This window comes from Meleagris gallopavo, chromosome 3 (genome assembly GCF_905368555.1).
Source record: "Meleagris gallopavo chromosome 3, MGAL_WU_HG_1.1, whole genome shotgun sequence".
Lineage (NCBI taxonomy): Eukaryota > Metazoa > Chordata > Aves > Galliformes > Phasianidae > Meleagris > Meleagris gallopavo.
The window spans coordinates 41,002,728-41,020,183 of record NC_139406.1 but is presented as its reverse complement, the minus strand read 5'-3'; the positions used below and the strand labels follow the sequence as shown (position 1 = coordinate 41,020,183).

Sequence of the window (17,456 nt, the reverse complement as noted above, 5' to 3'; positions counted from 1 at the left end):
AATATCTGCTTCAACTCCAAGGAATGATATGGGACTCCACAGTGGTCTGCTATAACAGGTGCATTTACACTGTTCCCGCAATGATTCGTGTTGCAAAATTATTTTCCTGAACAGTAAAAAAAGCAAACAAGAAGGAACTAGACCAGAAAAGTTTTCTCTGATTTCTGCTATTAAAAAAGAAACTGTAAATTTATAGCAGAAACATTCACTTTGTGGATCATTTTTAGAATATTTTCTCTATAACCATCAGATACTAATTAAATTTCTCCCCATTGGCAATGGAAAAATAACACAAACCAGATATACTAAGTATTGCTTGTGTTAATTTTTTTTTTGGTTGATCATCTGATTTTTGATTTTTTCTTTTGTGTTGTTGGGTACTGTTGTTGTTTTGTTTTGTTTGACAGTTGTCAATGGAGAATTCTGTGAATATTTAAACTCATTCATTTTTGTTTTTCCATGATTAGCTGTGGAATCTTAGTTATGGATTGCTGATTCCGAAGTACCTATAAGAAAGATGAGACGCCTCCATATACTAAGGCTTTCTATTCCTTTTACAGCACAACAGGGGAAAAGTAGAACTAGATAAGTTATACATAATGGAGAGGACAAGAAAATGTTTACTTTAGCATGTTCAAGATCTGTTTTACTGAATGATGCCCTAAGTTTTTTGTCTTTAAGCCATTCATGTACTTACATTTACTTCTGGGGGGGGGAAGCTTAAATAAACAAGAAAATAGCAGTTACATTACTTTCCCCTTGTTTTCAGAGGTCAAACACAAAAAACTATTCCAGGTCATCTACAAAAACAGAACAGGTGAGCTCCAGTGTTCAGAGCATTTTATTTTAAATTATTATTCATATACATTAAAATGAAGCACAAGTAGAGCAGAAAAACAAAACAAAACAACAAAAAATAAAATAAATAAAAGCCAACAACAAAAGATAACCTAATACATGTAGTCCAGGGATTACGGCAGAGGACTGAATGGAATATTTCAGAATTTACAGCTTGTTTCCAGCTCAGGTGATGACCAGGTACATGAATCACTTGACCTCTTTTGGCCTTGAATTTTTTTTCCTCATTCTCTGCATTTCCTGAAATATGTGATTGTGAAATAGCTATCTTCACTAGAAGCTGACTTGGAAATATTTAGCTTTTAGGAGAATACTATAAAGCAATATTAATCATTTAAGGCTGACAGGAAGTATTGTCAAAGAAAAATATTTATTAGGTTGCTAAAAATAATCCCAGCCATATAGAAAGGCAAGAAGACAAAGCAAGAACCTTATATAACCATCAGACTGGGGAAAGCAGACAAAACTTTGCGAGTGATTTATCATGGATTATGGTCCTTAGTGATATAGTAGAGATGTGTTCACAGGAGTTCTTCAACGTATTATGTTTACTATGCGTAAGCTGTTCCCATAAGGAAGGATGCTGCAATCATTTTACAGTTCTGGAGCATGTCCAGCCTATCCCAAACTTCTGAGTTGTTGACAGGATAAGCATACTGAATTCACAGCAAAAAAGGGGACACAAGATAGAAAAGAAGACTTTGAGCCCTAGTATTTTTCAGTCTTCTGCTATAGTCAAAACTATTCAATACCATGAGTCTGGCACTTCCAGACAGAGATTATGAGCAGTAATTTTGGGGCACTGGATAACTTGCAGCAATTTTTAAATGATTAAAGTTAGTCGAGATTAAATGCGGTCGATGCCAACACTTTGAGAAGATAACTAGGATGCTTTTAGATTCAGTAAAGGTGATAATGGGATAAAATTTTTGTGAGAAAAAGCTGCTTTGAGAACTTCAGTGAAGTATTGCTGGAGTTGCAGTAATTCTTAATGATTCACATAAAATTAATTGTCATTGATTAACATAAATCTCAACCATTTCTAATATTTTGAATTTGAGTGTAATGTAAATAAGGTGTCATTTGTAACAAAAGAGATGAATTAGACTATAAAACAAGATGTTCAAGGATAGCATATTGTATCTCAGAGGATATTTATCCTCTGAAAACTCTTTAACAATAATTAATATTAAAGCTACTTTGGTTTTCTGTTTATGTGTGCATGTGACTGTCAGAGACAATATTAGTGTGACTGGTCACTCAGACAAAAGAGAAAAATGAAATGTAATGAAATATCTGTGCATAGATTTACATACTTCTATGTTTTAATCTAATATCTTGTCATTTTTTTTTTATTTTATTTTTTGGTCAAGTATATGTATATAAATATTGTTTCTCTATAAACCAATGTTACTTGAATCCCTACATATGGAATGCTAATCAAATTGTAAACTTCAATATTATTAAAACACATTCTAAATCACAATTAATCCATCCGGGCACTACTAGACATTGATACCCTGTTCTGGTTTCTGCTATTGGAGAGATCTGTGAAGTTGTGCTGGTTCCCAACTGTATTTATTAATATTTGCTTTCAGTACTATATATATCTATATATCTATATCTATATATAGATATCTATTTTTATCTATCTATATATAGATATTTCTATTAGATATATCTATATATAGATATAGATATCTATGTAAAACTGCCATTTCTTGAGTCTCATGCATATTTTTGCCTATTGTTACAACATATCTGCCATGGGTAAAGTGTTTCATACTTGTCTAATTAATCTGTCTTTACATATATTGTATCCTATCTATAGCTTACTGTTCTTTGGATTCTGTATGGGACATAGAGCTGATTTAGACACATATATGAAGATATTTTTTTCTTAAGAGTAAAGCTACTGTTACAAAATGCGTCAACTTTTTCAAAATATTTGCCTATTTTATTTTACTTCATAAATTTCTGGTAGAAAAATCTTTTAAAGTAGCTACTGACATTCTTGTAATTTCTTTTATGTTTGTTTATATTCTGGATCAAGGATAAATACATCCTTTGCCAACATGTATAATCACATAATCTCCTTCAACTTCTGCTCCTAAGAGAGCATACATTATATCTGACTTTAAACATAAAATTCACACTCTCTTGTCAAAAATATTTTCCTCTCATCTGACAGGGTTACCCCGTTACCCCCCTACAGTTAAGAATGAGCGTTAACCACATTTCCAATGTTAATTTTCAAAGCAAAGCAAGAAATGTAATGACAGTATCTGTGAGAAAAGACTATAAAAAAATTATGAGAACTAAAGACTGAGATTGTCTTGTGTGGCAAGCAGGAGAGTTTTCAATGTTATAATAAAAAAAACAAAAACAAAAACCCTGCATCCTGATAAACAAAATAAAAATTAAATGAAGCCATTTTATTTTGGATGAACCAATAAACAAACCCCTCCTTCTCCAGTCACAATAATAAGTATGAAACTGCAATCTAGTATCAAGTGATTTTGTTTTTTTCTTACCTTCAAACAGATGAACATTATTTATTAAAGTATGCATAGATTTCATTTCCTTTAAACAATAAAACTAATAACACATAATTAAATCCCTACGAGTGAGGATTGAAAAAAAGGAAAATTATCTTTAGTCATGTATTTCACCAGTTCTTAACCTGTTACAGAAACAAACAAACAAACAAAAAAAAAAAAACACAAAGAAAAATTTCTCCAGAGTGTTTGTATAGAAGACAGTTTGTATGATCTTCTCCTTTGACCAGATAACACTTAGATAACACTTCTTTATATTCACACAGGCAGGTCAAGAACGGTGAATATATATTTATCTTTTGTTACCACATTTTCACTCTTCACTTCAGCCCATAGCATGGCTAATCTTAGTTACTGGTGAATTTTAAAAGGTAATGGAAGATTCCCTTAAGAACATCATTACATAGTTTAATAGATCTCATCAAATACTCCAGATTATAACTTGTCCTTGATTAATTTCATACTAGTAACTGTTGGAATCTCTCAATTTTTTTTATTTCCCCTAAGTAATCAGAGACTTCTACAAAACTTTTCTGCAGATCTTTTTTTCAGCTACATTAAGTACAAAATATCAAATGACATATGAAGTTACATAGTCAATCCAATGATTCATTTCTCACAAGTGGAAAGAAATCAACAGGTTTGACTTAGAATATCGGGAACCTAAAAAAATGCGGCCCAGTAACAACTAAGAATATTTTCTTACTTCAGAGATAAACAGTGTTTCCCTGTTGTATGGATGTGATTTTAGGGCTTTTTGGGTAATGATTATTTGAGAGCTATTGTAGGTCATCATTGTCTTTCATATAGAAGTAGTGGGATTTGACAACAGTATACATTGTTTACAAAAATTGTCTATCATTACAGTTCATTACAGTCAACAGAAGAAATCGCAATGTCAGACTAAACATGATTAGGTATTCAAAGTTACTTCCTCATCTAAACAGAGAAACTGTCTGGATTGAGAAAGGATCAGCCATTTTTATCCTATTTGTACTAAATATAACATGAAAGTATGAGGAATTCTAGTAAGGCCACTGTGGCTATCTGTGGATTTTTTTAGGGTAAAATCTGTGTAAATCTATAAACCTAATACTAAAACTGTAGTTCTCACTATCTCCAAACAATAAAGGCACTGTCTTTCACTTTGCTGCTTGGATCAAATAATTAATATGCACAATATTATCTATATATAAACAAAAACAAAAAAAAACCCTCAAAATTGCAACTACTTGCAAGTATTAGAATCATCAATACAGTAGTAGGTTTAGGTTGGATATCAGGAAAAATGTCTTTACAGAAGTGTTGTTAAGCACTGGAATAGGCTCCCTAGGGAGGTGACTGAGTCACCATCCCTGAATGTGTTCAAAAACCATTTGGATGTGGTGCTCAGGGACATGATTTAGCGGAGGGTTGCTAGATTTAGGGTAGTATGGTTAGGTTGTGGTTGGACTTCATGATCTTTAAGGTCTTTTCCAACCTGAGCAAGAAGGAAAACATAGATTAAAAATCTGTAAAATAAGCAAGTAATGGAAGAGAAATAAATAAAAGTTTCCAGACAGAACATTTTGATTATATTTGATTATTTGATGACAGATCCAAAACTGCTGCTGAGTAGCTATGTATGTAAGAGCATAGAAATCATCTGAGATATCTTTGTACTGACTGTAGACTATTTGCAAAAAACACAGTGGGAAATTAATTTTGAAGTTTTATTTGAGTCTAATAGAATGATACAGGATCATTTTCAGAAGAAATGGATCAACATTAGAACATTTTACTGTCTTGTTATCCAATGTTATACACAAAGTTTTATAATCATCAGCTTAGAATTTTAAAGATCCGTGATACTGTTATAGTAAAATTGATTACTTCAAATAATATTGTATTCCATAATTAAAAAAAAATAAAAATAAAAATAGCTCTATGCTGGTATAACAGTCATATTTAAACTCTTAAAGATAAATACTTACATTTTGATATTTTGTTATAAGTACAGTAATATAACATGGTGGGCTACAGTATTTATGTTGAATATTGATTCTAACTTGCACTATTTTTTTTTTTTCTCCTCTTATTTGCTAAGATAAGTATTGGTTTTATGTATTTCCCAATAGTTCCAGAATAGAGATTAGTATGCTGATGTTGTAACAGGTTTTTATTTTTACGTTTATAGGAAAGAAGATTTATTTTAGTTTTATCATCATACCATCAATAAATAGATTATTAAGTACTTCTGATAATTGTATTCTACTTTGTCACACAAGTGTATTTATATAATGAAGCATTATAAAATATGAATATTTAACTTTGCCTTATGAATATGTCTAACTATGAGAGTGAAAGTCTGTCAACTTTGGAAATAGTTTAAAGCTTGTGGATGACAGAATATTTACAATAACCATTTATGGCTTATATTCCTCCTTCTGTACTTGCAATACCTAGGTTTTCTTTGCCCAGAATGGGGGTCTTGATATCCAAAGCAGCACAATCTTAGTTTACTTTTTTTTTTTTTTTTTCAAACGGAGAATGCCCATCCTCTCAAAAAATGATAGGCCTGGTATGATTTTTCAGAAAATCTCCTCATCCAAGTCTTAGGTCTTTATTTTTGTGTTTGAATGTGGTATGACCTCCTTTTTAAAAACTGAGTTGATTTTGGTTGCTGAGAATTTATGGAAAAAATAAGTGATCAAACAATAACTAATCTCTAGTACTCCTTTGAGAAGCATACATGCCTGCAAGCTGTTTAAAGTGAGGTCCCCAGCCTACAAGGTAGTCATAATTTTGATCTGCATCTGACATATTTGAGCCCAAGGAGCTGAGAGATCCTGCTAAAGAGCCAGTCCCCTCAAATGCATATGTCTGAAGTGAGTCATAAGGAGGAGCACTAGGGTCTGTATTGGCTTCTTCAAGCTTTTCTGAAATGAATTGCCTGAAAATAGCACTGTCAGGACCAACCTGCAGAGACTGTCTGTAGAGGCTGTGGATTTCTGTGGTGATTTTCTTTCGAGGTTTGTGTGTTCTCAAGACAGTGCGTGTCCTCAGTGCTGAAATGTCAAAAGCTTCTGTGTCCTCCTCACCACCTCCTTCATCATCATACTTGACAATGTTCTCTCTGAATTCTTCCACTTTCTCTGGAAAGAGAGTCTTCTTCCTCTGCTGTCTTATGCCTATAATCGCCAAAAAGAACACTGACAAGACAAACAAACAAAACAAAACAAAAAGAAAGCGAGGGAAAATATAAACAAAGCCAGAGTCTTTGAATGTGCCTGGAAAGACTTTAAAAATAATAATGTTTCTTAATATCACTGCAATCGCAAAGTGAAGCTATCTTATCAAATTTATAGAACTGTGATTTTTACAGATTGTATGGTTTTGAACTGAGTATAGTATGTGGTGGAAAAACTGCTACAGAGGGACTTATAAAATGGATGAATGAAATGGAGCAATTCTTTGAGTAGATGAGAGTTGGAAGCAGTGATGGAAACAGATTAAGTTTTTTGAAACTGCTTTGTTTTATCACATAATATATCAATTTTATATTCAAAATTTAAAGTTTTTAATCTCTTTTTCTTTCTATCAGAGACACAGGAAGAACAGATGAAAAATGAGGCAATGAGCTAAATATCCTTCTCAACTGGTCAAAAATAATTCAGTTCCACAGATCACGCAGGGTGTGGTTCAATTATTTTATACAACATTGATCTAGAAATTTGAGGATTATAACTAAATTTTGTGTAATGCTGTAGTAGTGGAGGCTTATGAATAAGAACAGCTCCAATTTTAACATATGAGAAGCTTTTTTAAAAAATATTTTAAAGAGTTTTTTTTTAATCTTATACCATTTCATTTTTAGCTGAACAACTCAGTTTAAATATTCTATGACATTCAGAGAGATTAATGTTCCCTGCAGAGAAGGATCTGTATGTTGCTGGTGAACAACAGGTTGGCCATGAGCCAGCAGTGTGCCCTTGTGGCCAAGAAGGCCAATGATATCCTGGGGCGCATTAAAAAGAATATAGCCAGCAGGTTGAGGGAGGTGATCCTTTCCCATCCACCTTGCGCTAGTGAGGCCACATTTGAAGTGCTGTATCCATGTTTGGGCTCCCCAGTACAAGAAAGACAGGGAACTACTGGAGAAAGTCCAGCTGAGGGCCACAGATCCCATTTGGCGCCCGGAAGTATCTCCATTATGAGGAAAGGCTGTGAGACCTGAAGCTGTTCAGCCTGGAGAAGGAAGACTGAGAGGAGATCTTATAAACTCTTATAAATATCTAAAGGGTGGATGTCAAGTGCTCTAACTGTATGTTATGACTCAGGACATAACATGATATAACCGCCAATCATGACAGGATTTTACCTCACTTAGGGATATGAGGCATCTTATTTCCCCTCATACTGTTTCATGAGATCTTGAAATACATAATACATAAAACTTGGAAGCACTGGAAACAAAAACTTTTATAATGTTATTATATATTTAAAAAAAAAACAAACAAAACTATGTAGTACTCCTAGTTCTCAAAGTCCTTTGCATAGTGAATACTACAACAGTAAATATCATAATATCAGCTAAAGTAAAAAATGAATAAATAAGATTTAATACTCAGCTGTAAGTTGCAAATACATAATGTGTTCAGCTTTTTATTGTTCAGTTTTGAATTGTCCTAAGTATACATGAGAGGGTTTAATTCATTAATTAACTCATTGATATTAACTTCCGTCTAATTTTTTTAATCTATATTCTTACTTTAACTTTTATTATATTCATAGCCCCAGTAGACAGCAACTGTTTTCTTAAGAGTGAGGATCTGTCTGCAGGTGAACAAGATGGCCTTGATGAAGCAGTGGCAGTGACTACTTTGCATGGTCCTCAACTCTGTAACTGCACAGCACAAAGTGTGCTGTTGAAATGCACTTTGGCCCATTTGTAAGCTTGCACAGACTAAAAGGTAAGTACTTCAATCAGAGGAGCATGCATTCCAATTTTCAGCTCAGGCAAGTAAGGTGACTCTGGAAGTGCAGGGAAGTCTAGAAACAACCAATCCCTATCATATATTCCTGTTTTCTCTTTTGGAAGCCAGGAGTGAGAAGTGGGAGGTCTACTACATTCTGGACCTTGCTATGGAGTCAAGAATCGGCTCGTGTCTGGCAAGATTACTTCCATTTAGATATAACAATTAAGAAGTACTCTTTCATTGTTTTAATCACCCTATCTACTCAAATTATTCAGGGAGAAAAGTAAATTTTTTTTTTTTTAGAACTTTGGTTTTTCTCCATTTTCCTGCATGTTATATAATCCTAAGTGTCCACAGACATATAAACTCCTTATTCATAACTCATAAGCGTGCTGCTGCTGTGCAATGCATGCTGATGTAGAACTATATTATGGGTACATTCTAGGAGAAATTTCAGTGAGTGCTCACCCAGAGATTCAGTTGGAAGATCAAAAGTAAAATAACAGGAAATAATTAGATCCAATTTCTATGCTTTGTGCTAAGATAAAGAAGGCCATAAGCTTGTGGATAGAATGCAGAATATGAGTGATGTTCACTTGTTCAGTGTAATTTTTCCCTAATCTATCATTAAAACAATTCCAGTATCTGTCTGGAACTTCTTCTTTCCTTGTATTGATACTACAGCAAATCAAAATATTATATCAGAATGGAGTTGCCAGACATCATTTTCAATCTTATTTTCTTATGCTTAGTGATAACATGCTTTATATGCTGTTAATCTTAGATTAGATGAGGTCATACTGTATAACGAGGGTAGATAAAAGAATGTTCTTTACTTATGTATGGAAAACAAACAACAACAAAAGAAAAATAGGGTTTATTTACAGTTGTTTTGTATTTCTTTCACTGATATGAAAGTCTATAAATGTTAATACTGTATTTGCTCTTACTAGCGAGTACATTGAGAAGTTTATCTCTGAAAATTTGCTTCATAGTACAATGAGAGTTCTGCTCTTATTCCTTTTTTTCTAGACATTCTATTTGAGCTGTCAGATAGTATATTGCAGTTTTCCTGGTTTTCTGAGTGTCATTTGCTGACTATGCATAATTGAGGCTTCACAAACACATCTCCTATTTGTTTAGGGTGCTTCGTTTTCACATCCGTACTTTGCAAGAGTAGTGGAAGATAATTTTATGTCTCCTGAGAGGAAAAAGATGTCCAACATCTGAATAAAATGTTTTCTGAACATGCTGTTATTACAGAATTGCAGAACAACTGAATTCAGAAGATTATCTCTGGAGGCCAGATAGACCAACTCCTTCTCAAACAAGGCCACCCGAAGTCATGTCCAGGCAGCTTCTGACAATCTCCAAGGAGACCCCACCTCCAACATCCTCTCTGGATAACCTTTGTTAGTGTCAGACACCTGCATAGCACATATGTTCTCCCCAGTGAACAGGGGGAACCTCCTTTGCTACAGTTTGTGCCCATTGCCTCTTGTCCTGTCACAGTGTATCACTGAAAAGAGCCTGGCTCCATCTTCTTTGCACCTCTCCTTCAATTACTTTTAACACAATGATAAGATTTCCCCTAAGCATCCTTTTTCCTAGGCTGAGCAGTCTGGACAGAGGAATGTCCTGCTTGTTTCTAGAGATATGCTTTCTCTGAGATTATTTTTTTTTTTATTTGCATTTATCTTAGCCATGTATTTGACATAACTAAGGAAGAATTAACATTTCTCCACCAAAGGTATCTTTTACTAACCAATCTCATTTCATAACTCTGTGTCAGCTTTACATGGGCTCAGTACAGACTTTGCCTTTCCAGATCTTTATTAATGTTAATGCTGGAGAGATAAATATAATCATGGATCAACTAAAGCCCAACTTTTATAGCATTGTGTTAGGAATCAAATTTTATGGAAAACTGGAAAAAAATAGCATTGCTTTTGAAAGCAGAAAAGAAACAAAAGATCTACATTATTATGTTTTTTCCTCAATAAAACTGTATTTCTATTTTTCCCCAGCCTAGGAAACACCTTTGCCACATAATCTGAACTACTGTAGAAGAAAACACAACCATATATCTTATCCATACTTACCCAGGAGTATTAGTAAGCAAGCCAAAACAGCAACTAAAGCTTCTGTGCTGAGGCCTATGGAATACAGGAAAGCTCCATAACGACAGTATAAGGTGTTCACTTCAGTATCACAGTCACAGACAGTGATAGTGAGTGTATTTGTGCTTGAAAGTGGTGGAGATCCATTATCCAGAATTAAGATTGGCAAGAAGAAATAAAACTGTTCTTGTCTACTGAAGCCACTTACTGCTGTGAAAATTCCAGCTGTGTTATCTAGAAGATAAATTATACATGATATACATTTCGCATTTTACAACAATAAAAATGCAGTGGAATCCAACCTATTTAAAAACAATGCTAAATATGACAGAAGTTAAGAAGGTAAGTCTAGTTATGGACATGTGTCCTTTGCTTGTATGAACTGTGAATAATGCATTTATTTTGTCATATATTTTCCAGTTTCACTAATAAAATTTGTTTTAAAGGCTGTGTTTTTAATGTTCAAAGCTAAAAAAAATCCCACTGCTCTGGCCAATTAGCTGATTCTTACAATGATGCTGTGTAAATAATCCATCAGTTTGCAGATGAAATATAGAAAGTTTACCTGTGAAAGGTCTCCAAAAGTGTGCCTGACAGCACACAGAGAGAGCATGTGGAAACCGAAAGAACAGAAAGAAAAGAAGTCTACTAAAATAACCTTTTATTTCTTTCCCTCATTCAAAACTTGATTTAGCTGAGCTCTTGTTATCTAAATGAGGGAAAAGCTGCTAGAGGCTCTCACCTTGCTTTGTATTTAACTATAAGCATTCAGAAATCTGCTCTGTATAAAGCCCAATAAGCAGATTAAGTTCAGCTTCTGCTGCATATCAACGAACTTGAATCTGAAACTTAGCTTGGAAAACAAAATAACCTTAACTAAATCTGTGTAAAATGGAAAAAAGAAAAAGTAAAAAAAAAAAATTCTAACATGGATATTTATATAATGGCAGGGTGAATTACTGCTTGTGTGCGTACGTGTAGAAAGAAAAAAAAAAACAACAAAACTACACGTTTTTGCAATTATCTCTACAAAATATTTGTACAACCAATCTACTGAAGTTCTTTCATGTTTGTAAGTCAAATTTTAGGGAGATAAAATGCTCCAGATCTGTTGATTTTCTCTTGCTTCTGCATAAACCTCTTCCAGTTCACCTAGCTACTTGTGTGAAATGCAGTAGAAAGCTAAAGATTGTGGATTGAAAATATGATGATTGAAAAGATTTTTTTTCTCACCAATAGCCACTAGATGCACTGTCTTGTGCAATGCTTTGCTTGGATTTTGGGCAGAATGAGCAAAGGTGGGAATGGCTTACTCTTCTTGTAGAATTTGAACTTTATTTAGAAAGTTATCTCCTCCTAGCACTGAGTGAGATATTAATGAAGGTGGGAGATTAAAAGCGTATTAAAACATTTAATTTAACTTTGAAGATAATGAGAAAAGCAGTTTGCCATTTAACATGGGCTAAATATTCCAGAGCTTATTTCCATTGATTTAGTCATCTACCCAGAACACTAGGATACACTTGTTTGATGGCATCAGTAATGAAGGAATGTAGATTAAACTTTTAGGAAAAGAGATCACATTTCTATTTACCATAGAATCCTAGAATGACTTAGGCTGGAAGGGACATTAAAGATCCTGATGTGGGCTGGTTTACCACCCACTAAATCAGGCTGCCCAGGGCCCCATCCGACCTGGCCTTGAAGACCTCCAGGAATGGGGCATTCACAACTTCTCTGGGCAGCCTCTCCCAGTGCTAGACTACCTTCCCCCTTGTCCTATCACTATTTGAACACTGTTTAAAAAGTCAGTCTCCTTCCAATTTATAAGTTCCACTCAATCACTAGAAGGCTGAATTGAGGTCTCCCCAGAGCCTTCTTCTCTTTTCTTGCTGAAGTGATGAAGTAACAGATTTGTACTAACAGCAATTTCTTCCTGGCAGTCTTGTTGCATAGATAAGTAGTAATGGGATGTACCAACTTTCTTGTTAAAATTCTCTCTTAAATTAAGAGTATAAACTTAAAGAAATAATTATATTTTTCATCTAAGATTTTTTTCTTTCCTTGACATGAAATCATCTTTTGCTGCTTAGTTACAATAACATTTTCATTTTAAGTGAATAATTTTCTAATTGCTAATGTGAGGAGGGTTATGTCCATGCATCTTTATTAGAGTTTTTAATGACTCTACCTTGATTATCTTTGACAGTAAAACGTGAGTTGTTTGTGGCCTCCTGAGCCAATGAGAAGTAAAATTGGTGACTTTCTGCTGAGTCATCTTTGTCCACAGCGCTGATGCTCTGAATTAGCTGGAAAGAGATAAACACAATTGTTTAATAATTAAAGTGTCTAACACTCCTCTAAAATTGTAAAAGAGCATATCAGATATAATGTTAAACTGTTAATGCTAGAAATTAGATTTGCAAATACATATTAAGTACATGTTATGTGTTCACAAATATCCACCTCCCATACCCAAAAAGTCAAATCAAGACTGGTATTCTGCAAATATTTTACTTTGTGGGGTTTTTTTCCATCAATTTGGGAGAGATGGGCATTAAAATCTTCAGAAAATATAAGATTTCCCAGATCAAAAGACAAGGGACAAATGAGATTTCCATAAATTAAAAGAAGCAGAAAGAATCACATTTGAATGAATTCCTCTATACAAAATATATTCCTTTAAGCCCTCGAACGCATTGATCTGATATATTGTAGCAGCAGTAAGGGAGATGTTTACAAATTCATGTGCTGAATTATTGATTTTGAATATTATAAAAGACAGATTATGAATTTTCTTGGCCTATTTTTGTTCAGGAGTATAAAATTGCCTTCATTTACAAATAGTGTTCAATATATTTTATTTCTGTAAGTAAGTAAAAATATTATATTTAATAAATTCTAAATGTTTCTGCTAATAAAAAAATATGTGTTCTTTGTTGTTTTTTTGTTTGTTTGTTTGCTTGTTCTTTTCTTTACTTTTACCAGTAAATATTTAGTTAACTGGGCATTCGCATATAGTAGTGAAAATAATCGCTGATATCATTGATTATGAGGAAATCAAGCTGATGAAAAGTAAAAAAAAAAGTCTAATTTGAACTTAGTTTTATCAGTCATCTCGTGCCTTGCAGATATTTCTATCCAACAGTCTTGCATTTTCAACTTTCTGTAAACCAGAAATCACACACTTTAAAAGCAAAAACAGCAGTAAGTCAGTGGAAGCGACTACAGCCTTCCATCTGTGCCTTTGAAGACTCCTTCCTGATTAAGATTTCTTTTAGTAAAAGAGTTAGGAATTCAATGTTTGTTTTCTTTTAAAGCAAGCTAAGTTTGAAATCCACAAAACAGTGTAAAGAGTGGTATATATCTCAGAAGCTTTGTATTCTTAGCATTCTTCCCTTCTTATATGTGTTATTTAATTCAAATCTGTAATTTCAAAATATTTTATTGCTAATAATGAGAGGAGTGATTACACTTGATGACAGTGTACAAAAGCTGCAGTTTAGAGTAAAGGCCAATCAGAATACATTGTGCTTACATAGATTTATCATGTTTTTACATTCTAAGAGATGTCAGTGAGGACATTGCCCTAACATTAATCACGTACCCCTAGAACTCAGGTAAAGATTTTCTTTCTTTTCTTCTATGAACATTTCATCATGTAGGAAAATAATATCGAATGAGTAGTTTTCATTTTTACTCTAACTGATGACTAATTTATTAAATGTAAAGCAGTAAGTAAATTAATGCTTTTTTTCTTATCTCTAACTCAAAGTGCTCTGCATACATAATTAGTAACAAAAATTACTAAGTAAGCTGCAACACTGAAGTCATTTCATATGTGATCTCCAAACAATATGAACTCAGAATTGCCAGAATTAATATGTATTAGAGGAGCATTAATTCAGTTTGTAGCTGCATCCAGTGCAGCTTGTCTTCAGCTGAGTTCTGTTTCCTGCATAACAGAAATGCTATGCGGTTTAACTCAACATCCACAAAATATAGGTCTATTTTTGATGCTCAGCTTGCTTACTCAAGATGCGCGTTATCTCATAGTTTACTTCAAATTTTTGTGTCACAAATTAAAAGTTAAATAACTAATGCCTTCAGAATTAAGCTTTCTGGGAAATATATTTTTACTGAGATATCTCTGGAATAGTTTTGGCTCATTTTACATCCTGATTGTTTCTATAGTTTCTTGCTTTTGGAATTCAACCATTTGTAGCGATTGCGGTTCTGGTCATCCTCTACCAAGTTTACAAGAAGTTATAAATTCAAAGAGAAACCCAGTTTTTGGATACCTTCCTAATACTATTATATTGATTTGACACTAGTTGTATCAGTAGTTGGGTAGAGAGCTATTCTTCATAGCTATTTTCAGGCTCAAGTTATTTTGAGACTAATGTATTTAATGCTGGTAGGGCAGAGGGCAGATAAAGTGCTTTTTTTTTTTTTTTTTTCCCTTCTTCAATGAAAAAAAGAAAAAAAAACTGTTGTGGTCAACATATAACTGACTTATGGGTTGTAGGATATTACAGTACTGTAACATGAAACAGATAGCAAAAAATACATTCAAAAATCTGATAAGTATGATTAGTGGATTTAGAATGTTGCCAAAATAAAACTATATTTTTTGCATTCATTTATATTGTAAAATTTCAGAAGACTGTCTCTCAGTCATAAAAAAACACAAAATCATTTTTTTTTGAGTGTTTTTCAGAGGATAAATCAAAGTTGTCTGTAACTATTGCAAAAACCCTTTACAAAGACAGGAAGGTTCCACAGTAAGTAAAGCTTATTTGAGTCTTACAGGAAAAAAAAAAAAAAAAAAAGAAAGAAAGAAAAAAAAAAAAAAGAAAGTATTTTTCTCAGTTTTTTAGGTATTCTTTACTGCCTCTAGGACATTACTAATTATTTATTTTTATTCATAATTCATTATATATTCTTTATTATAGCCGTGTATACTCTAGGACTACACATTATGTCACTCTTTTATTCTGTATCAGGCAGGACCCAAGAAAAAGTCATTAAAATAAAATTTAAATTTTGACACTATCTTTCCTTCTTCAGTGCTTTTCTTTTCTCTTCTCGAAGCTTTGTAAATTGGGAGATACAAATCTATTACAATGTATCCCATGAAAGCAGACACAAGTCAGCTGAGATCTGAGAAATTAGAATTCCGGAGGTATCCAGAATATCTCTCAGCATATCCTTTCCAGCTAAATAGAATGAGAAAGCTACTTTTAAAATTGAAATGAGATAGAATATCAATACAAGCTTTGACCTCAGCTCATATTCTGTAAGCAGATTCCTGGAGTCTTTGTAGATGATTGCAGAAATTTGCCTAAACAAAGATATGTAACTGATTAAGCTCCTCATTTGTTTAAACTCACTCTTCTGAAGTTGTGTTATTCAAAGAACAATGACTGCAACTTACAAAATCATCTTTATAACCTCTAGGCTTCTAGCTGATGAAAAGAAATAAACATTTTAATACGGGCGCAAAAAAATTAAAATCAAAAGAAAAAAAATTAGCTGATATGTCTCCTATATGTCTATCAGTTCAGTCTTAAGTTGTAAACATTAAGGATAATAACAGTATCTAAGTGGTTAATTATGCACATCAGTAGCAACTTCCTGTTATTGCTCCTAAAATAATTTGCTAATGAGAAGGCAGTTTAATGTTTCTCTTTGAATGGTCTCCACATGTCAAACTAAAGCCATCTGAGACTCACAAACTGATATTGACGGGAAAAAAAAAAAAAGGGAAGGGAGTAATAAAACCAAAAAGTAATTTAGAATACCATTTTATCCATACATTGAAATAGAAGATACTATTCATCCTTCATTCAAACTTTATAATGTTAAATGTAACTATATTTTTTACTTTTTAATTAAAAAATGCTTTTTTAGAGAAATCAATAGTGGGCTAAAATACAGATGTTATTTATTAAAAAACAACTGTGGAGTAACAAAAAGATAAACAATCTGAGCTTCTTTATATTGCAGACAAGTGCAGAAATAGATTACAAATACAAATTTTATAGGTTTCCATGTTTTATTAATTGATTCTGAGTTATTTAATTTCAAGCATTAACATAGCAAGACTGTTGATTCAAGAAATCTATATTGGTTTACTTTTATATTTTTTGTCACATGATTTTTTGTCAAAAATTAAGTTTGTTTTCTATTTATTGTGAAACTTTTTAGAATTATCATTATTATTTTGTTTCAATTAAGGAGGGAAAATACATATCAGACTTCTGAAATTGGTATTTCACACTATATACATATCAACAGAACTGATTTTGAAGTTAGACAAAATGCATCCTATGTTTGCAATACTGCAGCAGTCAATATTAGAGGAAACATTAATATCTCCAATTAAATTTTCATAGTGATGAGAAAAATGTCTGCTAACTCATTCACACTTACCTGACCTGGTACTGCATTTTCACAAACAAATGTTTCATAATTTTTAGGAAATTCTGGTGCATGGTCATTTACATCAAGAACTTGGATATATACATTTGCTTCTGAAATTTTTTCAGGATTTCCTAATGATTAAAAAAGGCAGAAATTCAGTGTTATGTATTAACTACTATATATTTTAAGGTAATGTAGACATTAGAAAACTTTATTACATTTGATGGAGAAGAAAGTAGTCACTGAGACCTACAGACACATTATATACTAAATTGTTTTTATTTATTTTGTTCAAATTTAACCTGTAAAATGATTTAGCATGTTCTTTTGAAGTTAGAACAAAAAATTTAATCTTAATTGCTAAAATAGAAGGTGCTTTTTTCTTTTTGTTTTAATAGAGTTCTATCTATAAAAAGGTGGTTGTTTTTTTTGTTTTGTTTTGTTTTGTTTTGTTTTTTTAATTATCCAATACATCATGTTAAAATACAATAATATATGTTGAAATATGTAAGGATATTCCTCATAAAAGTTTGGAT

The 17,456-nt window shown here is 32.7% G+C and overlaps 1 protein-coding gene across 6 annotated transcripts in view; it reads right to left on the bottom strand.

Annotated features, from left to right (window-relative positions):
• Nucleotides 1–801: 801 nt before the first annotated feature.
• Nucleotides 802–17,456, bottom strand: part of CDH19 (cadherin 19) — a 61,535-nt gene continuing 44,880 nt past the window's right edge. For 4 of the 6 annotated variants that reach the window (XM_085220714.1, XM_085220717.1, XM_085220713.1 and 1 more), the window contains 4 exons: nucleotides 16,930–17,051; nucleotides 12,686–12,803; nucleotides 10,477–10,728; nucleotides 3,363–6,607 (listed from right to left, as the gene is read on the bottom strand). In XM_085220714.1, coding sequence (XP_085076840.1) covers nucleotides 6,117–6,607; nucleotides 10,477–10,728; nucleotides 12,686–12,803; nucleotides 16,930–17,051 — 983 coding nt within the window. In that variant the 3' untranslated portion in view covers nucleotides 3,363–6,116. Of the gene's footprint in view, nucleotides 6,608–10,476; nucleotides 10,729–12,685; nucleotides 12,804–16,929; nucleotides 17,052–17,456 lie in introns of all 6 variants that reach the window. The other 2 variants (XM_085220716.1, XM_085220715.1) reach the window with 2 other exon arrangements.